This window comes from Trichomycterus rosablanca, chromosome 19 (genome assembly GCF_030014385.1).
Source record: "Trichomycterus rosablanca isolate fTriRos1 chromosome 19, fTriRos1.hap1, whole genome shotgun sequence".
Lineage (NCBI taxonomy): Eukaryota > Metazoa > Chordata > Actinopteri > Siluriformes > Trichomycteridae > Trichomycterus > Trichomycterus rosablanca.
Genome location: NC_086006.1, coordinates 20722413 through 20747519, shown reverse-complemented (window position 1 = coordinate 20747519; position 25107 = coordinate 20722413). Strand labels below are relative to the sequence as shown.

Below are 25107 nucleotides of genomic sequence, written 5' to 3'. Positions count from 1 at the left end.
GATCAGAGCACATTTTATTTATTTTTTTAATTTTCATCAGCTGCTTTATCCTGGTTGTGGCCGGTCCAGTGTTATTGCAAGAAGCCAGAAAAGGGGCTTCGGCCATCAAAGCCCCCCCCCACTTCGAAGTCTTCACAAATAATTCTCGTGACTGTAAAGCTATCTGTATTACTTTACTTTGCTGTAGCTATTGGAGAAGGCCAAGCATAAAGGAGAGCAGGAGCTGCATGGCAGAAGGGAAAAGCTAATCCTGGATCTGGAGAAACTAAGCAGAAGGATGGAAGAGTTTGCAGAGTGTTCAGAGCTGGATATGATGCAACAGGTACAACATTAGCCTGAATCTGTCACATAAAAGAAGAACACACTTCATCCTAATTAACACGACATTGTTTTCTATTTCTTGTTTGCAGTATGTGACAAACGTAAGAACAGTACAGAAGAGGCTTCAGGAAGTCGAGGAAGCTATTGTTTTCATCAACAAAGAGGAGGCCCTTTACAAATGGGACCTAACAGTTTATCCTGAGGTTGACGTAATGAAGCAGAACATTGAGCCCTACCAGAAACTCTTTGGGATTGTACTGAAGTGGCAGCGAACAGAAAAGAGGTTAGTAAGATTAGCAGGATGTTAAACCATGTCTCCAGATTAATGAATCATGTCTTTAGGTTAATTTTTTTTTTCATCTCTGACCATGTTTAGATGGATGGATGGATCCTTCTTAGATTTGAATGCAGAGACTATGGAGTTGGAGGTGGACGAGTTTTTCCAAGAGATCTACAAGATACAGAAGGTCTTTCAGCAGAAACAAAAGAAGGTCGAGCAGGAGAAAGAGAAAATTGCAGCAGGGAAGAGGAGGCCTGGAGTAGAAGATGAAAGACAGGAAAATCCCACTGTACAGATATGTCTCCGAGTTATAGAGCAAATCAGAGAATTTAAGGTGCACCAAACAAACAAACTTAACAGTTCATTTTACACCCGGTTTCAGATTACTTAGATATTTCTTTTGTTTTGGTTGCTGTTATTTGTATTTCCAGTGTTGTATCATTTCTCATTGACAGGAGCACATCCCAATGGTTTCCATACTGTGTAATCCTGGAATCAGGGCTCGACACTGGGAACAGATGTCAGAGGTTGTAAGCTATGATCTGGCACCTAACTCGGGCACCACCCTGCGGAAAGTGCTTAAACAGAATCTCACCTCTTATATGGAACAGTTTGAAACCATCAGTGCTGCTGCCAGCAAAGTGAGACCTGAAAAGATTTTTAAAAAGTCCCCATTTTTTAAATTATTTATATAGAACTGTCAAATTAGTGGTTTTATGAGTAAATGTGCCTTTATTATTAAGGTTTATGTACCTTTCAAACAACTTGACAGGAATTCTCACTGGAGAAGGCAATGCAAAATATGATGGAGGCCTGGGATTCCGTGTCATTCCATCATCATGTGTACAGGGAGTCTGATGTGTCCATCCTTACTGCAGTGGATGAGATTCAGACCATGCTGGATGACCAGATAGTCAAGACCCAGACAATGAGGGGCTCCCCATTTATAAAGCCTTTTGAGACAGAGATCAAGGTAAATTGGCCTGTGATTTTGCATAAACCCTGTTCTATATTTTTATGGTGGATTTTGCAAATGTAAGAACTGTTAGCATAAGAGCAGGATAGTTAGGTAATTATAAGTACAGTTATTTAAAAGGCTTTTAAGTATTTCAGATATAGCAAGGTGTTGATGGTCATGTTTGGGCACCAAAGGGTGTCATATCCTTTGCTTCTAAAGGCCATTTGAAGATGTCTTGTTTGGTCTTTGATCTTGTAACACAGTGTGTATACGTACATGAAGCTGGTGTTCCCATCTCTGTACTGAACACTAATTTAGCTCGTTATTTGCAAATAACTTTAGATGTAAAATCACCCTAGCTCTGCACTCTGTTATATGTGATATATATAGGCCTGGGAGGAACGTCTGATCCGAATCCAGGACACCATAGATGAGTGGCTGAAGGTACAGGCCCAGTGGCTTTACCTGGAGCCCATTTTTAGCTCTCAGGACATCATGCAGCAGATGCCTGAAGAGGGACGTCTGTTCCAGACAGTGGACAGGCACTGGAAGGAAGTAATGAGACACTGTGTAAAAGACTCTAAGGTATGGACAGTTTTCAGGCATCGTCTTAAGAAGTTATACAGTATTTTACAGACCTGAACAATGAGATTACAGATGTAATATGTAATTTTGCCATAGCTTGTTTAGAGATATTTAACCCTGACAAGACTTTCTGAAGACTGCATACAGCTGTAACAGCCTTAGTTCTGGAATGCAGAAATAATTAAATCTTTTACAGACTTTGATGCCATTTAGTGGGAAATCTGCTTCTGTGATTAAATTTGACTGAGCAAAACTGGAACACCCCCTTAGCTCACTGTCAGTGGTTTTAATGTCGTGTCTGATCTGTGTATTTAGCTGTAATGGACTGCTAGCTACTGACCCAGTTTGTCTAAAATAATTTGCATTGTGTAACTTGTTTGTGATATTTATGTTATTTTACTGTTCTATATTACTGCCATTACACTTTACGCTATTTTTATTATTTATCAAGACCTAAACTCGCTGATATGAAACTCTATGAGGTTTAATATTTGAATGAGTTGCAATGAGCTTTCTTGCTAAAAGTTAATTGTCAACTAATGATGGTCAGTTATTGTTTTTTTGCAGGTTTTAGCAGCAACTTCCTTACCTGGCTTACTCGAAAAGCTTCAGGACTCAAACAACCTTTTGGAACAAATTATAAAGGGACTGAATGCCTACCTTGAGAAGAAAAGATTATTCTTTCCACGGTAACAACATGATTGTGTGATACTAATACCAGCCAAGCTCCAGCGTTTTTGGCTATATTATTTTCTTAGTATTTTTAATTGACAGAATATCTCCTGTATGTATTTATATTTGTGTTTTAGCTTCTTTTTCCTTTCCAACGATGAGATGCTTGAGATCCTTTCGGAGACCAAAGACCCTCTGCGTGTGCAGCCTCACCTGAAGAAATGCTTTGAGGGCATTGCCAAACTGGATTTTCTGCCCAACTTAGACATCCAGGCCATGTACAGCAGTGAGGGTGAGCGTGTGGGCCTGCTACAGCATATCTCCACTTCAGAGGCACGGGGAGCAGTGGAGAAGTGGTTGGTGCAGGTGGAGGATGTGATGCTGCGTAGCATCAGGGACGTAATAAATCGAGCCAGACTCGTAAGTATTAATATACATGTACATAAAAAAATTCTCTGCAGGGCCTGTTGAACTTCACTTTAATAGACTTTTAGTCTATTATGCAAAGCAGATCTGCTGTTGTGACCCCTTAAATATAGGAGCACCCGAAAGAAAGAAAGAAAGAAAGAAAGAAAGAAAGAAAGAAAGAAAGAAAGAAAGAAAGAAAGAAAGAAAGAAAGAAGGAAAAAACATGAAAATGAAATAAAAACTAGTATAGCAAGTAAATGTTTACTACATAAGGAGATTAAATTACTTTATAATGTTTTTTTGATTGTGTGCCTTCTTACTTGCTTGTATTGCACTGCAGGCTTATCCAGAGACCAAGCGAAGTCAGTGGGTTCGGGATTGGCCTGGCCAGGTGGTGCTCTGTACATCACAAATGTACTGGACACTTGAGGTGCACGAAGCTATCAGAAGTGGAGCTAATGTAAGAAAATACTCAAGGTATCTGGTACAGTATTTATTATTATAGCTATTTTTGAAAGTAGTCATTAATCGACTTTTTCCTTTTTTCACGGCAGGGTCTGAAGAACTACTATGATCAGCTACAGAACCAGCTGAATGACATTGTAGAGCTGGTCAGGGGAAAACTGCCCAAGCAGACTCGTACCACTCTAGGAGCGCTGGTCACTATTGATGTCCATGCTCGGGATGTGGTCATGGAGATGATTCAAAAAGGTTTCTTAATTGATTTACAGCAAAAATCTGCAATGGTTTTTACATTTAACTTCAAGTACTTTGTTTTATTTTAAAGCTTTTTGTTAGGACAGTCCCTGCTTTTTCTGAAGCCACGCCCCCAAAAAATGCAAAAATACCATAAATGGTCAAAATTCAGATTGAGGTGTAAACATGGACGTATTTTATTCTTATTGAGCTTATAGTTTAATTATTAACATATTATCAGGCTGCATGTTAACATGGCTACTGTAGTAATCAATAACTGAGCTCGGGTTGCGCAGCAATAAATTATGCTAGCCCACTACTGTCAGCCGGTCGGGCGTACACCCAGCAATTGAAAGGTGCACTACTCAGTGCGCTGTCAGTGCTGATCCCAAGCCCGGATAACATAAGGCGGGTTGCATCAGGAAGGGAAATACACACAATAGAATCTTGCTAGCTCACATATTGGTCATGTAATCTGGGTGATTCACATAATAATTAAAAACTGGCATGAGCTACATTTGAAAATGTGAAGGGAAAAGGTTCCTGATCCTGCCTTTAATTGTTGGCAATACGATCTAAATGGAGACATTAAACATTTGATTTTGTATGTTCTGTTTTTCTAATCTTGAAATTGCTTGTATTCCTCAGGGGTTTCTCATGAGACAGACTTCCAGTGGTTAGCCCAGCTGCGTTACTACTGGATGAATGACAACGTCCGTGTCTGTATCATTAACTGTAATGTAAAGTACGCTTATGAGTATTTGGGAAATTCTCCTCGATTGGTCATCACGCCTTTAACCGACAGATGCTACCGAACTTTGGTAAACCAAATCATTAAGTACCTATTCGATGTTGTCTTTATTGACCATTCAGATGTAGCTAAGAAGAATTATCTCCAATAAAATAAGCAAACTTGTGAAACTAATATTCAGTTCTGGCTTCACCGTAGATTGGAGCATTTTATCTAAATTTAGGTGGAGCTCCTGAAGGCCCTGCAGGAACAGGCAAGACAGAGACTACTAAAGACCTGGCCAAAGCCCTTGCAGTGCAGTGTGTTGTGTTTAACTGTTCTGACGGACTTGACTATCTAGCCATGGGAAAGGTAAACAACAGCTGGTCTCATATTTACAGAATTTTAAGAGTGAAGTAGCTTGATTTTGACATGACTGACTGTTTCTATGTAATGTTTTAAGTTTTTTAAGGGGCTGGCGTCCTCGGGTGCCTGGGCGTGCTTTGATGAGTTTAATCGTATTGAACTGGAGGTGCTGTCTGTAGTGGCACAGCAGATCCTGTGCGTTCAGAGAGCCATTGAGATGAAGCAGGACGTTTTCGACTTTGAGGGTACAGAGCTGCGTCTCAACCCCAACTGCTTTGTGGCTATCACCATGAACCCAGGATATGCTGGAAGATCTGAGCTTCCTGATAACCTTAAGGTAACATCTCAGACTCATTCCTGTGTGATATTAAGTGCATGTATACACCTTTTTTTTAAACATATTTTAGAGTTATATTGGAAAGGGCTTTGAATTTGTAAGTCTGATATAAGCATATGACAAAATAAACAGAACGAATGTCTAATGCTTATATTATGAATTTATGTATTTAAAACAATTATGTTGTTTGCTGGTCATTGAGTTACTCTCAGCACATCACAGGACATCACGACGGATATGCAACCATAAACCAAAACAAAAGTTAAATGCTCCACTAGGAGCTGCTACAGCACTGCATGCACATTTGCATCGCTTTTGTGCACATCAGATCTGCCTGATCTTTTTTCTAACTGGCCCACTTGATACGTATGAGCATTTATATATGACAGTGTATAAGCTAGTACTGTTTAAACATGATCTTTTATATTGTAATAACAATATTCATGCTGTATAATCATTTATTATCATTTGCACCAGCACTTTACCTCTACCTCACACATATCTGCACAATTATATATCCATTAAAACCCCTATGTATAGTTATTATACATACCCGATCATTATTATACAAACCATTGATTGATAAGTTTACTGATGTTCTTTGATTTTTTTTGTTTCTTTGTTTTTTTGCACAGTGCTACTAGATGCATTTCTGGCAGCTGCAAAACTGCATTCTGTTGCCTTGTAACCACACTAAACAATGAAAATAAAGTTAAATCTATCTAATCTATCTATTTAGTTTCAATATTTAAAAGTTTGTCAAATGATGGATTTGAATAATTCATTTCATGACAATAAATACATTTATTATTTGACATCTGACCCACGTAGCGAATTGCTTTAACACATAGTAAGATCTGTGCTTAAAGCGATCCTCAAACCAGAGCAGAGAACAGTTTTTTCCCAACCTACCTAATTTGGCCTGGATCTTAGATCAGGGTTTTCTTAGAGAAGTTTCACTTTTCTTGTATAAGTCAACGCTTTTGTGTTTCTGTGTTTTGCTTTCTAGGTTTTGTTCAGAACGGTGGCAATGATGGTCCCAAACTATGCATTGATTGCTGAGATCTCGTTGTACTCTTATGGGTTTCTGAATGCCAAGCCACTTTCAGTAAAGATCGTGATGACGTACAGGCTGTGCTCTGAACAACTGTCCTCCCAGTTCCACTACGATTATGGAATGAGAGCCGTCAAAGCTGTTCTTGTGGCAGCTGGAAACCTGAAGCTCAAGTTTCCAGATGAAAATGAAGATATTCTTGTAAGGAAAAAAATCATCAGATTCCATTAAAGTTGCAAACATGCAAATACAAACATATAACGGTGATTTATAAACTGCTTTTTATGTGTATATAACAGGTTAGTTATGTATGTAGAGACTGACATTTATTATGTTTGTTGGTTAGATTCTACGATCCATTAAAGATGTGAATGAGCCCAAGTTTCTCTCCCATGACATCCCTCTGTTTAATGGAATTACCAGTGATCTTTTTCCTGGAATCTCTCTTCCTGTCGCTGACTATCAGGTGAGAATTTGCACAGCCTTTGAATATTGTTTAATTTTTGATGTTGATAAATATACATATTAAAAGGTAAATTAAAAATGTACTTTTTTTTGTTTTTACAGCTTTTTTTGGCATGTGCTCATGAATGCTGTACGAACCACAATGTCCAGCCTGTAAAAGTTTTCCTGGATAAAATCATCCAAACCTATGAGATGATGATTGTGCGTCATGGGTAGGTGGGCTTTCTTGTACAGGACAATATTTAGGGTTTATAGCTCTGAGTTAAAAGGTTACACTAATTAGACAGTACAGTCAGATTACAAAAATTAATTGGTGCCCCCCTGCCACTCTTCATCTTAAGATTAGAATCTTATATAGAATCTTGTATAAAAGGGTAAAATAGGATAGAAAAAATACTAAAAAAGTTGGAATTTGGATTTTGGAATGAACGGCCTGCAATCATATTGAGTAGGATGAGGTAGTTTGTTCTCACTGGTCATTAAGTAATTCAGCTAGATGCTAGATTGCAAGTGCATTAACATTGCATTGGTGGAAAAAGGTACATTATTTATGCTCTAGCTTTTGTACTCTTTGTGCAGTGAAAGGCTGCACAGCAAAATAAAAAATAGATGATCATCAAGATCACTATATAACAGGATGAGGTTAAATCAGGTGTATGTCATCTTTGTATTTAACAAAATTTAAAACCGTTCATACAGTGTAATTCTTGTTTCTGTCCCTTAGATTCATGCTTGTCGGTGAACCGTTTGCTGGCAAAACCAAAGTGCTGCATGTTCTAGCTGACACATTAACACTAATGAATCAAAGAGGTTACAATGAAGAGGAGAGAGTTCAATACCGTACCATCAACCCTAAAGCTATCACTATGGGTCAGCTTTTTGGTCAGTTTGACCCTGTGTCTCATGAGGTAGGTGTCAGCTGGCTTTTACTTTGACATTATTGAATGCTTTAATATATTGTGGCGAGTTACATGGAGTTTTTTTTAAATTACTAATTTAATTTATTGAAATGGTTGACTTTTTTGAATAAAAAGGATTTATCATTATCATTATTTTTTAAGTGGACTGATGGAATCGTGGCCAATACATTTCGGGAGTTTGCTTCAGCAGAGACCCCTGACAGAAAGTGGGTGGTGTTTGATGGACCCATAGACACACTTTGGATTGAGAGCATGAATACTGTGCTGGATGACAATAAAAAGGCAAGTTTTTAGTCTGAGTGAAATTTATTTCACCTTAGTCTAGATCTATATATTATATGGTCGTAGTAAGTGCAATCATTTACGCATGTCTCTTAACTGTTTTATGACATGCCGTATGTTAGCTTATCATTATAATTTCCTCTACAGCTGTGCCTCATGAGTGGAGAAATTATCCAGATGTCCAACCAAATGAGTCTGATATTTGAAGCCATGGACCTGTCACAGGCCTCAGTAAGACTGCTGATTTCATGATACCAGTAATACCAGTAATGAATGTTTATAGTGGAGTAAAGACTCGGTTACAGTATTTCCTGAGAATATACTGACCATAGTTTTATGGATTTTAATGTACACCAATATATAGTTTTATCCAGGTTTAAAATTCTGTTCCAGCCAGCCACAGTGAGCCGTTGCGGGATGATCTACATGGAGCCGTCTCAGCTAGGATGGTCACCACTAGTGGCATCTTGGTTAAAGACTCTACCACAGCCTTTACAAAACCAGGAGAATTCCACACTAATTCTGGAGTTGTTTGATTGGTTAATCCTTCCAGCACTTAGGATGTTAAGAAAAAACTGTAGGGTAAGTGTAACATTATTGACCTGCCTTTCATTGTTTAACACTGTGCTGTATTTGAATGAACTGAAGTTATTATTCTTGTTTTATTTGTTTCTGTTTCAGGAGGTTGTCTCAACCAGTAATAGTAATACAGTAGTGTCTCTTTCACGACTCTTTGAAATGCTTCTTACTGAGCCTTTAACTGAAGAACCTGGAAGCAAGAATATCCGCACATGGATAATGGTAGGTATACTGTATATAATACGAATTTGTGATGAAATTATGTTTTATTTACATGTCTGTTATGTGCTTGAACAAAAAATTAAGGACCTTCTTAACAGTGCCTATAAGTCTAAAGCCACGAGTAGAGGGAGGAATGCTCCCTTTAGTAAAGAAATACTAAATACTTTGGGATCTAGTGATGAATATAAAACTGGTAAATCTGCACTGTCCGGTCTCATACTGTACAGTTATGTGATTGTGAAGCAGGACCAAGACCAATATTTCTTTATACAAGTCAGACCATGAGTCTATACTCACTTTATCTCATGAGAGAATTCATGGATGTCAAAAAATGTTTTTTTGTCAGACTGCTGGTCATACTTTCTATAAAAAGATAAGAAACACTGCAATCTAAACCACTTTCAAATAAGAAGCCAGTTGAGTTAGTTCAGGAAGCTGTTAGAGTAACAGATTGTGATAACATTTGATCAGGGTAGGAACAGATATTTAAACAGATGTTCATCTGTCTACCACTGGAGGGTGCTGCTAGCTATGAGAGTGGTCTGATAGGACTTTTCACTCTCAGGTCTTTAACAATGTAAGCCTCAGGCAGTACTTTTACTGCTGCTAAGTTCTAGAAGGTTACTTAGCTTTCCCACCACAAAGGTCTGTAAGAGACTGTGATTCAGTATGTTCTAACTAAAAGACAACGGGAATGTCCCAATTATGAGTTTTACCAATCTCATAGGATGTCATTAGCTGTTCCAGGTAGGACTTCTTCCATTCACCAAAAAACTCACATTAATTTTTTTCTTCATACAGGCTGCCTTTGCCTTTTCTTTGGTGTGGTCTGTCGGTGGAAGCTGTGATGGTGACAGTCGTGAAAAATTTGATCTGTTTCTAAGAGAAATCATATCAGGAAAATCAGAAGAGCACCCCATTCCTGCTGCCGTCTCTAAATGGGAATGTCCTCTTGATGAGAAGGGTCTTTTATATGACTATTATTATGAGGTATGTGTTGTAAATATTTATTATACGTTTAATTAATACAATTCAAACGTTGTTGATGGCTGTTAAAGGCAATACTTACGACCTTTTGTTCTAATTTCTAGTTCAAAGGAAAGGGCAGGTGGATTCACTGGAATGAATCAATAAAAAATGCCACCTTAGGGGACAAAAACACCAAAGTTCAGGACATCATTGTTCCCACAATTGACACGGTGCGCTACAATTACCTGATGGATCTCTGTATTACTTATGGAGTGTAAGTGGGTGAATATACTAATGTTATACCTTCATACAAATATTGAATTACAGTGAAGTAATGAACTGTGCCTTTAAGATTGTAAGCACTGAATGTTCCTCTTATTCTGATTATATGCTTTAGACCTCTTCTGTTTGTTGGCCCCACTGGTACTGGAAAGTCTGTTTATGTGAAGGAGAAACTGATGAACAATCTAGATAAAGACCACTACCTTCCATTCTTTATTAACTTCTCAGCACGCACTAGTGCTAACCAGACTCAGGTAACTATTGTATAAAGACTATCTTTTTCATATTTTAAACCAGCCAGCCTAATCAGATCAATAATATTCGGTTATTTTCTTGCATATATTCTTTTGTAGAACATAATTATGTCCAGACTGGATAAAAGACGAAAAGCAGTATTTGGACCTCCTATGGGAAAGAAGTGTGTTATATTTGTGGATGACATGAACATGCCTGCCATGGAAGTTTTTGGTGCTCAGCCTCCCATTGAGCTTCTTCGTCAATATTTTGATCATGGAAACTGGTATGTTAAGTCCAGTGTTTATACTGGCTTGCATGTTAAATAAAAAGCACCTTTTACTGTAAACCTACTGTAAAATTCAGGGGGGAAATGCTGTGGAGATTTTGTCACATTTCAAGCTCTGTTTTTTTTATTTATTTATTATTGGTGGGTCATGTTGGGTCCAGAGTCTAGCCATTAACACTGGATGTCATTACCTAGAAGAGTGCAAGAAGTAAATACACCTTGTGCAAGGCAGCAGTCCATTGCAGGGCACTTATTCACAACTAAGGGTGATTTGAAATGGCCAATCCACCTTGTAAATTGTATTTTCTATGTATTTATTTATGTGTTTTCTCCCTTTTTCTCCCGATTTAGCATAGTCAATTTGTCTTCCGCTGCTGGGGATCCCTGATTGCATTCGAGGAGGGTATATTTTCTGCTCACGCCTCCTCCGACACGTGAGCAGTCCTTAGTGGACCCCTTTCTTTTCGCCCGTGCTGCTGCACAGGCACCTTTATCTGCTAATCAGGGTCCTTACACAGTGTTTGAAGACCTCACCCACATAGTCCGGTTATCCCGCCCTAGCAGACACGGTGGCCAATTATGCCCGCTAGATTTTTGAACCAAGGAGTTTAGAATCTCGGCACTGGTGTGCTAGCGGAATATCCTGTTGCGCCACCTGGGCGCCGTAAATTGTATTTTGTATGTGGGGGGAGCCTGAGGTGCCCGATGAATAAACATGTAGACGCTAAAAATATGAAACTTCATTATACCGTGCAATGGTAATACACAAGGTTCAAACCTAGGTCCCATGGTCCCATATTGCTGTCCAGCACCACTGTTCCATGACTAGTTATTAAAGATTGACTGCTCTCGTAGTATGCTAAAATTGTGTTGTTCGTTTTAGGTATGACCTAAAAGACACTTCCAAAATCACTTTGGTTGATCTGCAGTTGATTTCAGCCATGGGTCCCCCTGGTGGTGGGAGGAATGCAGTGACGCCTCGTTTCCTGCGCCACTTCAACATCTGTAGCATCAACGCATTCAGCGACGACACCATGTCACGCATATTCTCGAATGTGGTAGCCTTTTACTTCCGTAACAACGGCTTCCCCCCAGACTACTTCACCATTGGGAACCAGATAGTCGCAGCTACCTTGGAGGTAATTAGTACAGCACAGACTTCACACTGTCACTTTAACTTCTTTTAGTTTATGAACATATTCTGATGTATTCTGTTGCTCTTTAATTGAATGATCAGGTTTATAAGAAGGCAATGGAAAACCTACTTCCTACCCCGGCCAAGTCTCACTACACGTTTAACCTGAGAGATTTCTCACGAGTGGTGCAGGGCTGCCTGCTGTTAAAGAAGGAATCTCTGGAGAGCAAGGGCACCATGATACGCTTGTTTGTTCACGAGGTCCTGCGTGTCTTCTATGACCGTCTGGTGGATGATCAGGACCGAGCGTGGCTTTACAGACTTATGAATGAACTTGTGAAGGTGCATTTCAAGGAAAGCTTCGACACGGTGTTTGCACATCTGAAAGCTGACAAAAAGTCTGTAAGTGCAAAGTGGTTTTTTTTGTGATTTTGTTAAGAATGTGAGTATGATTGAAAACCTTTTATAAAACTATTGAGATTAATGTTTCATTACTTTCCTAATTAATCACGCAAGGATTCTATTGGATTTCATTTTAATCTAGGTCATAAAAAGACAAACCCTCTGCCTAATATTTGTAAATAACATATTATGTATTTGTAGCACATGTTGATTAAGACTGGAAAAAAACTGATAATCTCTGAACCATAAACTCAGTAAGAGGGCTGTGCCTCATTCTGCTCACAGTATTCTACACAGAGGGCTTAATTTAGTACCCTTGCCATTCTATGAAATCTAATTTAGCACACTATTTGGGATAAAGGATGGAATTTAAAACACAACAGATTTCCTCTGCTTCGTTTGCGACCTGATCCTCCTCCTTATCCATTTAATCAGTTTTATATTCCCACATTTAATTGATCTTACACTCTCTACTCAGTCAGTTTACTGTGTTTATGCCTGGAAGTACATGTGCTGATGTCATGTATATCCAGCACAGGTCCATATTGATGCTCGTAAATCCTAGGATAGTCAGGTCTTTGTCATCATACGCCCACCAGTCAAACCCTAATTCCTAGCTTGTGTCCAGATGGCTAGTTAGAGCTCGCCCTCAGTAAATTTCACTTTTTGCTTCTTTGGTTTGACAATGCTCAGCTTACTCACGGCTATAGATACAAATTGGATGGGAAGCATTAACATTCACCATGGCGTAATAGACGTTTGACTATGCAACAAGACAGTGATCCAAAATACGCCCGTACATCAACATTAAATAAAACATTTAAAAACAGGAAATTGTTCTGAATGGTGAAGTCAGATCCTGACTGAAATGCAATGCAATTATTGTCTTGTAATTATGTTTCCACCCTAGCTCTGTGAGGAGGACCTAAGGAGCTTGCTTTTTGGAGACTACATGACCCCTGACGTAGATCCTGCTGACAGATTATATGCAGAAGTTCCCAGCATGGATAGCTTCAGTCAGGTGGTGGAGACCTGCCTGGTTGATTACAACCAGACACACAAAAACCGTATGGACCTGGTCATTTTCCGGTTAGTACTATTTTAAATAGCACTTTTATTTTCACCTCTTTACTGGCTTTCTGTAGCTGCGCATTCAATTTAAGACTATGATGCTTGCCTACAAAGCCAAAAATGGACCAGCTCCAAACTACCTTAGAAAACTAATAAAACCCTGATCTGTACCACGCAACCTCCAAGCCACTGGTCTTGCTCGCCTTAAACCTCCACCCAGAACTCAGATTCCAAGGCATCTACAGAGTACCAATAAAACCAAATTACTGGAGCAGAGGTTGCTTATGATCCATGCTGCTGGTAACACCAGTGCCTGAGTTTTAGGGGTTCGAATCCTAGGCTGGGCTCACAAATACAGATGATGCATGCCTATATGTCAACCTAGCCATTTGGTGAGACCCATATTAGTGCATCCTTAGTGCTGGTCTCACGCCCTGAATGGAATCTAGCGTAGAAACTGTGCCAAATCAAATATGCTGCCAAATGATACAAGCTCGTGACCCTTAATGGGTGCAGCCAAGGGGAATCATCAATGTACATAGAGTTTTAATTGTTAAAAATGAACAGTTCAGACCTAAAGAGACTGTAAAGCTAAAAGAACTTGATTGTGTGTGTGTGTGTGTGTGTGTGTTTGTGTGTGTTAGCTATGTCCTGGAGCACTTGTCCAGGATTAGCCGTGTGCTGAAGCAGCCAGGGGGAAGCGCTCTGCTGGTCGGGGTCGGGGGAAGCGGCCGTCAGTCCATTACTAGACTGGCCACATTCATGGCTGGCATGACTATGTTCCAACCTGAGATCTCCAAGAACTACAGCATGAACGAGTGGAGAGATGATCTTAAGGTACTGAATCATGTCTGGTAATTAGATGTTAGCCTTTTAATCAATGCATATAATTGGTGCACCATTAAATAAGGTGTGTTTGTTTGTTCCATGTACAGGTTCTGCTGAAGAAAGCAGGTGTAAAGGGCCAGAAAATGGTGTTTTTGCTTACAGATGCTCAGATAAAAGAGGAGGCCTTTTTAGAAGATGTGGATAGTTTGTTAAACACCGGGGAGGTTCCAAACCTGTTTGCCGTGGATGAGAAGCAAGAGATCATGGAGGTGCTGTACATTTAAAATCATACACTTGTTTCTGAATGGCTTCTGATTAATTACAAATTATTTATGTTTTATGATGAAAAAATCCAGACCTGAATTTTAATATTAGTTGAAATACACTCACCGAGCACTTTATTAGGTATGCCTGTCTAGTACATTCATTAATTATTTTATAAGCTATACCTAATATACTAATGAATGTTGTGGGTATATAGTTACTGACTGGAGCCTGTTTCCCGTTTATCAAGTCAAGGACACCTATTGGATCTTCACTGACCAGATGCTATTTGGATGGTGATTTGGACCTTACATTAACAGAGTAATGACATGTTAGTGTTATTAGTAATTGCATGGTTGTGCATTTATTAGTAAATTAGGTGTAGTATTGTTGTTGGGATTTGTGAACCTGTTAATGAGACGAGAGTCATTCTCTGTCCAAAAATATAAAGCCACCAGCATCCGGCGCAAAAAACAAATTGTCCATATATAAAAGACTAGAGTACTGGGATTTGAACCCAGATGCCAGCAGTATTGGGCTAGCTTTAGTGGGCTATACCACTTGTAAATATGGCAAAAATGAAGGCTTATTGTTCCTTAATAAATTAATTTTTCATGTTATTTTTATTAACAACTTTATCCTGGTCATTGTGGTGGCAGGTTCAGTTCCACCGGGAAACACTGGGCGCAAGGCAGGAATACCCTGACCAGGGTGCTAACATTATAGTACTTCTATTTCTCATTGTAATAATGTAATAATAATAATCTTCATTCTGTCTTTTCAGGCCATGCGACCCATAGCCCAGGCTGGCAATAAGAATTTGGAATTCAGCCCTCTGTCTCTGTTTGCCTACTTTGTAAATCGATGCAGAGAGAACTTGCACATCGTGGTGGCGTTCAGCCCTATTGGCGATGCGTTCAGAAACCGCCTGAGACAGTTCCCCTCTCTTATCAACTGCTGCACCATCAACTGGTTCCAGGTAAATTTGTTTTTCTGGGTGGGAGAACTGATAATTAAAATAGTTAATTCATTATTTGATTTTAAAAGCTAGCAAGCACATTCCAACACATTGATTGTAAATTATTGCACAACAATTCACTGCTCGTTGGTGTAAAGATTGTTCTCTTTTAGATGTATAAGTCTGTTGTTTCTTTCAGCCATGGCCCGACGAGGCACTAGAAAGAGTAGCCAACAAATTTTTGGAGACGCTACAGATGAGTGACTACGAGCGACAAGAAGTCATGCAAATCTGCAAGTCGTTCCACACTTCCGCTATTCAACTATCCAATAAGTATGCAAATTCATTAGTGAGATATTTTTGCTTTAAAGAAAACACTTATTGGGAACAGACTTTGTCATGAACAAATTCTGATGTGTCCAGGTTTCTGTCAGAGCTTGGTCGCCATAATTATGTGACCCCTACTTCCTACTTGGAGTTACTAGCTGCATTTAGACTGCTCCTTACTCAGAAACAGGATACTGTAATGAAGGCAAAGAAGAGATACACGAACGGACTGGACCAACTGGCTTTTGCTGAATCTCAGGTCTGGTTTTGTGCGTTTTCGACACATTCTGAAATTTTCACAGTATTCTATGTTGTATATTTAATAAATACTGTAAATACACACTTAGGTGGGGGAAATGAAGAAGGAGCTGATGGATCTTCAACCTAAACTGGAACAGGCCAAGATTGAAAACACAAACATAATGAAGGTAAAATGCCAGTTAGAAAAGAGCAAATGAAATCAAACCTGCAAGACACTTTTAATTCCAGAAGAACTAAGGGGTGTTCTCTGATGGCTCAGTGTTTTGGGTACTCTATAATGACACCCACAGGCTTTGTGTGGTGGGACCAGCACAGGCAGTGCCAGTTTAACAGGAAGCAGCCAGTCAGAGCATTGACTCTGGCATTGTAGGCTTTTGACATGTTTTTAATGGTCTCACCAAGATAAACATTAATAATTTGAAACATGATTGTAGCAGCACTATAATTCAGCATTTTCACCAAAGAGTCCAAAATAAGCAAGAATCACTTCATTTATTCGTACGTTCATGCAAGTACAATGTCTTACCCAGATAAAAACATGGATGTGGACCGCTAAAAGCTCAGAACTCAGCATGCACTGTGTTCTGCCCAGCTAAAATGGCTTAGAATTTTACTAACACAGCTCTAAAGCAGCTAGCATTGACAAAATCAGCATTTTACTAATCTAATCGACCATAAACCCATTTTGGTCTTGACATGATAGTTATCTCTTGCAACCACAATGCTACGTAGAATAACATGTCCCATTGAACACCTTGACTTTGCTTATTGCTCCTTTAACTACCGGTAGTAACATACTTCTTCTATGGCTAAAGATTAGAGGTGGGTGGAAACAGCCCTTTTCAGTCTGGACATTTTCTAGTCTTTCCGACATGGTAACATGCTACTGTACTGCAGGTGATTGAGGTGGAGTCAGTGGAGGTGGAAGCTAAGAGTAAAGTTGTGCGTGTAGACGAGGAGGCTGCCACTCAAAAAGCAACTGAAGCTCAGGCTCTGAAGAATGAGTGTGAGAATGACCTTGCTGAGGCGATCCCTGCTCTGGAGGCTGCACTTTCTGCTCTTGACACCCTGAAGGTATCAGTCTTCCCACAACTTGTTTGCTCTTTTGGAAAGAAGTTCGAATCTCCTAAACCTGTGCATAGCAATACTACCCATAGACCTGTTGTTGTCTTTTACTACCCATAAACCTGTCGTTGTCTTTTAGCCGTCTGACATTACGATTGTCAAGTCTATGAAAAACCCTCCTTCTGGAGTGAAGCTAGTGATGGCAGCAGTCTGTGTAATGAAGGACATTAAACCTGAGAAGATCAATGACCCTGCAGGAACAGGACAGAAGGTGAACAAAGGGAATTATTAATTGCTAATGCAATCGTAGAGTTTTGCAAAACTGAGCTGATATATTTAGAATTTCTTTATGAACCATGCATCGATGTCCTTACATACAGATTTTGGATTATTGGGGTCCAAGCAAGAAGTTGCTTGGAGATATGAATTTCCTCAGGGACCTTAAAGAATATGACAAGGACAACATTCCTGTAAGTGTATTTTTATAAGAAACGATATCACTATGACTATTATTCTGTCTAAATCTTACTTTTCTGACTTCTGACAGGTACCAGTTATGCAGAAAATTCGCAGTGAGTATATGACCAACCCTGACTTTGACCCCACCAAGGTGGCCAAGGCCTCCTCTGCAGCAGAGGGGCTGTGCAGGTGGATCACTTCCATGGAGGTTTATGACAGAGTGGCGAAGGTAGGCAAGGCATTGTCGCCAGTGTCAAATCACCTGATCTATCACATTTCACCTCCATTTCTGCATCCTAGTTGCTAAAGAATAACCCACCCACATCTTATTAAAGTGGGTGGAAAGATAAAATCTCTGCCATAGTCTGACTATGTAATCCAGTTTAAAAGTGGCTGTTGTCTTTTTTAAACTCTACATAGGTGGTGGCTCCTAAGAAAGCCAACCTAGTCGTGGCGCAACAGTCACTGGCCGATACAATGGCTTTGCTGAACCAGAAGAGAGCAGAACTAAAAGAGGTGGAGGACCGTCTGGCCTCCCTAAAAAAGACATTTGAGGAGAAGACTGAAGAGAAGGCTCAGCTGGAATTTCAAGTGGACCTTTGTGCCCGCAAGCTAGAGAGAGCTGAGAAGCTCATCGGGGGCTTAGGCGGTGAAAAGACAAGGTTAGAATGATATTCCTTTCCCTTTTTCTTTTCAGGATTTATCTTTCAATTTAGTCATTTCCAGTTTCCTATTATGAATCCGCTTTAGCCTACATAACTCCCACTCTGATCAAGGAGAGCTGGATCACCACGTGTCCAGTCTGAGGCCACTTTTTATCACCTGTCAGTGTTGGACTCCCATACAGTGCTGTATCACATATGGAGAACCACACTATGCTCTATGCAGATGCCTAGACCAGAGTTTTTCAAACCTCCAAGCAATCCACATTTTTCCCATGATTTGTATGTGACCCAGGCAACACAAACAATGCATCTTACTCTCTCTGTACAATCTGGTCCTTCTGTGATTTACAAGATGTAACATAAAGCCTCCACAAGGGGGCAGTCACATCACTGCTGAGATACTCTGCAGTGATGTGACCGTTGTGCCACCCAAGCTCCGTAGACTAAAATTTATGTCGAAAGTCGTATAAAACCATTCTGTATTGCATTTGTATGTAGTTTTTGTTTACTGTAAATATTCACTGTAGAAATTTATCTCAGATATTTTTTTCTGTCTTATACAGGTGGTCCAAAGCTGCAGATGAGCTGCAAGACACGTATGACAATTTGATTGGTGATGTGCTGATATCTGCTGGTGTAATTGCTTACCTTGGAGCCTTCACTGCTGGTTTTCGCCAGGACTGTACTAAAGAATGGACCAAGCTCTGTAAGGTACTACACGCGATGACGGTATTTAAAGTCATGGTGCAAAATGCACATCAGATTAGTACCTGGCCTTTAGTTGATTACATTTATGCAAGGAATGAGCACTGTTGAAACATAGGCTTTTTGAGCACCAACATGGAGAGCTCAAGCTCTTTAATTTGAATCTCAGCCAGCAGAGTTAGCCATGTCTGAGCAAGGGAAGGTTGGACGGGGTTTCTTGTCATTGTAGCTGCAAAAATGCCACCTCAAATCTGTTGTGTATTTTGCACCTTATATAGAAATGCTCTTTCTCCTTCTTTAGTCCAGAAAGATCCCATCATCAGTTGACTTCTCTTTGAGTAAAACCCTTGGAGATCCCATCAAGATCAGAGCCTGGAACATATCTGGACTGCCTACTGACAGTTTTTCCATTGACAATGGAGTCATTGTGAGCAACTCCAGAAGATGGTACTTATCCACAAGTACACTCAGACACAAAGCAAAAAACAAAAAAGCATAATAATTGTTTTCTCCTTTTATCCAATTATACATCTTTATAGCCTGAGTGTGTTACTTTGAGGTCAATGCATACTAAATATATTTGCAGGCCATTGATGATTGACCCACAGGGTCAGGCCAACAAGTGGGTAAAGAATTCAGAGAAAGAGAACAAGCTGAATGTGATCAAGCTTACTGACACAGACTATATGAGGACTCTGGAGAACTGCATCCAGTTTGGTACCCCTGTGCTGCTGGAGAACGTGGGAGAAGAACTGGATCCCTCAATAGAGCCCCTCCTGCTCAAACAGATATTTAAACAAGGTACGGATCTCTTTTTTTAATTTTATCTTTTCATTCTATTAATTTACATGATGTTTTAAATAGGAAATATTCTATCCTCTGTACACAGGGGGTATGGACTGTATCAGGCTGGGAGAGAGCGTGATTGAGTACTCAAGTGATTTTCGTTTTTACATCACCACTAAGCTCAGGAACCCTCATTATCTACCAGAGCTGGCCACCAAAGTGTCCCTGCTTAACTTCATGATTACTCCAGAGGGCCTAGAGGATCAGCTGCTGGGCATCGTGGTGGCAAAAGAGAGGTAACACATTTACTTAAGCATGCACAGGCTTGTTGAACATCCTATTTCAAAGCCACGTACATTAATCTGGAGTCGACCCAAATAATTTTTATGTTTTACGATCGGTTTATCCTGGTCAGGGTTGTGGTTGGTCCAGCCCTGTAATCACTCTGCATTTACTACAGTGCAGTCACACATCCCAGACAGGACGCCAAATAATCCCATGTCTGTATGCCTGACTGGCCAATAACATCTGGGGATTGTACACTGGATCCTAGCAGTAGTGGGTCAGCGTAGTTTAACACTGCGACCCCCAGTTGGCCTAAAACTTTATTGATTAAGACTCGTATAATAAACTCGTATAATTACCATTATATTTATTATATTCCTAATACACTGACTGACGTTACCTGTAGTGATTGTTTATACCGCACAGAACACAGAAGTATGATTTAAATTAAAAGCAATGCAACGATTCAGTCTTATTGTGATGCACAGTACCATTTTCAATCCTTATTTAACCTTATAAAATGGCACACCCTCCCACCTCTGCATTATTATTTTTATTTTTATTTATTTTTATATATTTTTTTATTTTACCCCTTTTTCTCCCCTTTTAGCGCATCCAATTGTTCAATTAGCATCGTGCTTCCTCTCTGTCTATGCCGAACCCTGCCCCGACGGAGGTGATTGAAGCTAACCCATATCCCCTCCGAAACACGAGCAGCAGCCAGATGCATCTTTGCCACCCACACATTGACGAGTTTGGCGCCACCCAGCGTTGCATGCGGAGAGACACACCCTAAGGGCACCCTCTCCCATCTCTGTGTAAGCGCCTCCAATCAGCCGGCAGAGAACGTAATCGCATTCTGACAGAGAGAGACCCACATCCGGTTCTTTGTCCCACCCCCCATATGAGCAACCGGCCAATCATTGCTCATATAGCCACTCAGCTTCGAACCGGTAAAGCAAGGCTGGATTCGATACCACGCTCTCAGAATCCAGCCCTGGTTGCAGCGTGTCTCTTTTTACCGCTGCACCACCTGAGCGGCCCACCTCTGCATTTTTAACTATTAGTTTGTGTACTACGTGTGTTTCATAGGCCAGAGTTAGAAGAGGAGAGAAACGCACTGATACTGCAGTCTGCTGCCAACAAGAAACAGCTCAAAGAAATTGAGGACAAAATCCTGGAGACTCTGCAGTCCTCAGAGGGGAACATCCTGGAGGACGAGAGTGCCATCCAGATCCTGGACTCTGCAAAGATAATGTCAAATGAAATCTTCCAGAAACAGCAGGTTTGGTTTAAGTACACACTGATTTGGAAACAGATCTATATATTGGTACTGGGATTGATTTGATTTATGTTCATTTTCAGGTTGCAGAGAAGACTGAGATTAAGATAGCCGAGTCGAGAGAGGGTTACAGGGACATCGCCAAAAACTCCTCTATTTTGTTTTTCACTATTGCAGACCTGGCCAACATTGACCCCATGTACCAGTACTCACTCAGCTGGTTCGTCAACCTATACATTAACTCCATACAGGACAGGTAATGAGATGTTTGCTGATTCACTTATTTACAGAAAGTACATCTGAACTAAAATGCTAGCTTAATGACAATTAAGATTACTAATTACTAATTATCAGCATCATCACATGTACATTACACTAGGAATAAAGAGTACACCCCCTGGTGTGATTTTGGGAAAGGGGTGGAAAGCTAAGCATTCTGTTTATTTAACAAAATAAATCGTTAAAGCACTGTTGTTCAAGCATCAATGGCTGTGTCACAATCCACAGCATATTTAATATCTTTCGGGTTCAATAAAGTATCTATCTGTCTGGCTATCTTTCTATTTATCTGTCTGTCTGTCTATCTGTCTGTCTGTCTGTCTGTCTATCCATATGTCTGTCTGTCTGTCTGTCTGTCTACTGTCTGTCTGTCTGTTGTCTATCTGTCCATACATCTATCTGTCTGTACTGTCTGTCTGTCATCTATCTGTCCATCTATCTGTCTGTCTGTCTACTGTCTGTCTGTCATCTGTCTGACCATCCATCTACCTGTCTGTCTGTTTGTCTATATATCTATCTGTCTGCCTACTGTCTGTCTGTCGTCTATCTGTCCATCCATCTATCTGTCCATCCATCTATCTCTCTGTCTATCTATCTATCTATCTATCTATCTATCTATCTATATATCTATCTATCTATCTATCTATCATGATTGAGAATTCAAACTCAAAACCTTATTGTGAATGCAGCCTTACTTTATCATTTGGACTGCTTTTATAGCATTCGTTAACAGTGCCCATCATAGGCACTGCAAGTCTAATCAGACCATACTTATACATCATTAATTACTTAATTGTTGTTGAACTTAGTCCATATATCATATATTCATTGCATTGTACTGTATGTTTTAGTAACAAGTCAAAGATTCTGAAGAAGAGACTGAGATACCTGATTGATCACTTCACTTACAACTTGTACTGCAACGTGTGTCGCTCGCTTTTCGAGAGGCACAAACTGCTCTTCTCCTTCCTCCTTTGTTCCAACCTGCTGCTGTACGTAAGCTCAAATTTGAGTCCTAATACATTCTTTTATTTGATTTAAATAACAGCATTGTTTCCTGTTCAGAACTGTGTTACCTGACTGTCTCTTGTTTCTATCCAGGGCTAAAAACGAGATCGATTACTCAGAGTTCATGTTCCTGCTCACTGGTGGAGTAGGGCTGCAGAATAATCTGCCCAATCCTGACCCCTCCTGGCTGCAAGATAAGAGCTGGGATGAGATCTGTCGAGCCAGTGACCTACCTGGTCTGCACGGCCTCAAGTCAGCATCTCATTTTATTGCTGGTTTAACATGTGTAACATAAATCAGTTGATCTGGACTATTGTCTGATACCAATACATGTACAAAATAACCTTATGAAATCAGACTGAGCAAAAAATTTGGAATTAGGCACTTAGTGCTTAAACACTGAATAAAGTCTATAATAATCTGTTCGTTCTTCCTTTAATCCAGGGAAGGTTTCGCCAAGGCACCCACAGACTTTTTGCCTATTTATGACAGCAAGGAGCCATACAAAACACCTCTGCCTAAACCATGGTGTGATCAACTCAACGACTTTCAGAAAATGATCATCTATCGCTGCCTTAGGCCAGACAAGGTAATGTTGACTTTCGCTTACATGATGTTACTTCATATTATATTCCTCAGAGGATGGCAAATTATACATTTATGAGCTAGGCCATGGACAGGGTGCTTTTTAGTCCCATGTTTTGGTTGCTCTAAGCCAGCGACCCACATTATGTTCATAATTTTTTTACGCATTTTACTCTCTCTGTTATGTACAATCTGGTCCCACTTTGGATTACAAGATGTAACATAAACCCTCCACAAGGGGGTGATCTTGTACAAGTTTGTTTCATGTTTCTGTGCTGTTACATTTGTTTCTTTAATTATTATTCTTTTTCTCTGCGACCCAGGGTTTGAAAACCCCTGCTCTATGCTATCTAACAGAAAGAGAGATGTTTATCATGTGTCATCACTCATGACCAGATTACCTGCCCTCCTTCATACATGACATAACAATACTTCCACCACCATATTTACATATACAGTTGGGGAGGTGTTAGGGTTCCATTTACATTGTTGCCATTTATCAGACACTTACAGTACTGTGACAGTTTACTGTCTAAGCAATTGCTCAAGGGCCCAACATTGACAACCTGGCAGAGGTGAGGTTTGAACCAGCAACGTTTTGATTACTAGTCCAGTACCTTAACCGCTAGGCTACAACTGCCCCAACAGGTGATTTGTACTGTAGTGAGATTCCACCCCATAGGATGTGACATTTTTCAAAGTGACATGTGACATTTTTTTCAATGAGGGCCTCATCCTTGAGAGGCTTTTTAGCATTTAGCAAATGATCTTATTCAAAGCTACTGGACAGTAAACATTAAACATGTTTCCATTCTAGTTTCTAGTTGACTTACTTAGTCTTTAGTCTCTGTTTGAAACTACTTCATTCAAACAGACCAGGAAAGTGCTGGGCTTAAAATACTAGCTTGTTTAAACTATCGAAAATGCATGATGTAGAATTCTTAATGACTAGTAAAACATGTTGTACCCATCTACAGTACAATAAGTAAGCAGCGAATGTATGTAACATACAGTATTTGGCAGTTCCCATAATGATTCTGCCATGTTCTGCTCTTTAAATCCATTGTGTCTAATCTTTCATCCTAGAACTTCACCTGTTTATTGTCCTCACCTTTCTAAATCCTAAACCAGTGACTTAATAGCACAGTTTATTTTATTTCTCACATTTTTCTCAGATTGAACCAGCCATTACCAGTTATGTCAGTGACAAACTGGGCAAAAAGTTTGTTGAACCTCCTCCGTTTGATCTGAGTAAGAGCTACATCGACTCCAACTCTACAATCCCACTGGTGTTTGTGCTCTCTCCAGGAGCAGACCCTATGGCCAGTAAGTACAGTCCATTACTGTATACACTTTCATTACACATTCATTGTAACTGGCTACTGAATTTTTTTTCTTCCAATAGGTTTGCTCAAGTTTGCAAATGACAAGAACATGGGTGGGGCCAAGTTTAAGTCGATATCGCTTGGCCAAGGCCAGGGTCCTATAGCTGTGAAGATGATCCAGTCAGCGATGAAGGAGGGTACATGGGTGTGCCTGCAGAACTGCCACCTGGCCGTGTCCTGGATGCCCACTCTAGAGAAGATCTGTGAAGATTTTAGCCCAAACACGTGCCACCCAGACTTCCGGCTTTGGCTCACCAGCTACCCCTCTCCCATGGTGCTTAGCTATTACAGCTATAACTTTTTTACATAAATGATTGTTACTACCTGGAATAGTTTAATGAGGACCTTTGCTAGTGTACACATGGAGTTTGATCATCTCCCAGTTGGGTACAAAACAGATGTCAATGATTTATAATTAGTCAGTCTCCATGTTCTATGTCACACCACCACATTCTCCGGTGAAAACAATTTCAGACCTTAATTTACGTTGGCACTGCAGAGACTCAAACTGGGGTAATTGCATTATTTGTTACCAAATGTAACCATCTGCTTGAATTTATGATAGACACTAATGGTCTCTTATATAATGTCTGTAGTTTCTTCCCCATTTGCTCCAATTTCCTCCCATTAGGATCATGCTGCTAGCACCGTCTTCCCGCTGGCATCATGTTGGGAGAGATCTTCCACTGCTACACAGCAGAGTCACTA

General features: G+C 40.0%; 1 protein-coding gene across 4 annotated transcripts in view; it reads left to right on the top strand.

Moving 5' to 3' along the window:
• The window catches only part of dnah12 (dynein, axonemal, heavy chain 12), a 36747-nt gene that overhangs the window by 6606 nt on the left and 5034 nt on the right, over nt 1-25107 (top strand). For all 4 annotated transcript variants that reach the window (XR_010015424.1, XM_063015987.1, XM_063015988.1 and 1 more), the window contains exons 15-64: nt 188-322; nt 411-604; nt 698-935; nt 1057-1242; nt 1374-1574; nt 1950-2144; nt 2712-2833; nt 2954-3236; nt 3565-3684; nt 3779-3935; nt 4569-4741; nt 4870-5022; nt 5114-5353; nt 6363-6608; nt 6754-6873; nt 6975-7084; nt 7597-7780; nt 7934-8074; nt 8222-8305; nt 8468-8656; nt 8756-8875; nt 9677-9865; nt 9967-10118; nt 10242-10380; nt 10480-10646; nt 11533-11788; nt 11887-12186; nt 13097-13275; nt 13902-14094; nt 14193-14354; nt 15134-15328; nt 15507-15640; nt 15731-15893; nt 15982-16062; nt 16793-16969; nt 17100-17231; nt 17341-17430; nt 17508-17648; nt 17840-18081; nt 18648-18795; nt 19091-19236; nt 19376-19590; nt 19679-19871; nt 20953-21145; nt 21226-21398; nt 22273-22413; nt 22523-22681; nt 22874-23018; nt 24190-24340; nt 24420-24673. Coding sequence is in view for 3 of the 4 variants with exons in the window: in XM_063015987.1 (XP_062872057.1) it covers nt 188-322; nt 411-604; nt 698-935; nt 1057-1242; nt 1374-1574; nt 1950-2144; nt 2712-2833; nt 2954-3236; nt 3565-3684; nt 3779-3935; nt 4569-4741; nt 4870-5022; nt 5114-5353; nt 6363-6608; nt 6754-6873; nt 6975-7084; nt 7597-7780; nt 7934-8074; nt 8222-8305; nt 8468-8656; nt 8756-8875; nt 9677-9865; nt 9967-10118; nt 10242-10380; nt 10480-10646; nt 11533-11788; nt 11887-12186; nt 13097-13275; nt 13902-14094; nt 14193-14354; nt 15134-15328; nt 15507-15640; nt 15731-15893; nt 15982-16062; nt 16793-16969; nt 17100-17231; nt 17341-17430; nt 17508-17648; nt 17840-18081; nt 18648-18795; nt 19091-19236; nt 19376-19590; nt 19679-19871; nt 20953-21145; nt 21226-21398; nt 22273-22413; nt 22523-22681; nt 22874-23018; nt 24190-24340; nt 24420-24673 (8601 nt within the window). In the remaining variant the exon portion in view is untranslated. The remainder of the gene's footprint in view (nt 1-187; nt 323-410; nt 605-697; nt 936-1056; nt 1243-1373; nt 1575-1949; nt 2145-2711; nt 2834-2953; nt 3237-3564; nt 3685-3778; nt 3936-4568; nt 4742-4869; nt 5023-5113; nt 5354-6362; nt 6609-6753; nt 6874-6974; nt 7085-7596; nt 7781-7933; nt 8075-8221; nt 8306-8467; nt 8657-8755; nt 8876-9676; nt 9866-9966; nt 10119-10241; nt 10381-10479; nt 10647-11532; nt 11789-11886; nt 12187-13096; nt 13276-13901; nt 14095-14192; nt 14355-15133; nt 15329-15506; nt 15641-15730; nt 15894-15981; nt 16063-16792; nt 16970-17099; nt 17232-17340; nt 17431-17507; nt 17649-17839; nt 18082-18647; nt 18796-19090; nt 19237-19375; nt 19591-19678; nt 19872-20952; nt 21146-21225; nt 21399-22272; nt 22414-22522; nt 22682-22873; nt 23019-24189; nt 24341-24419; nt 24674-25107) is intronic.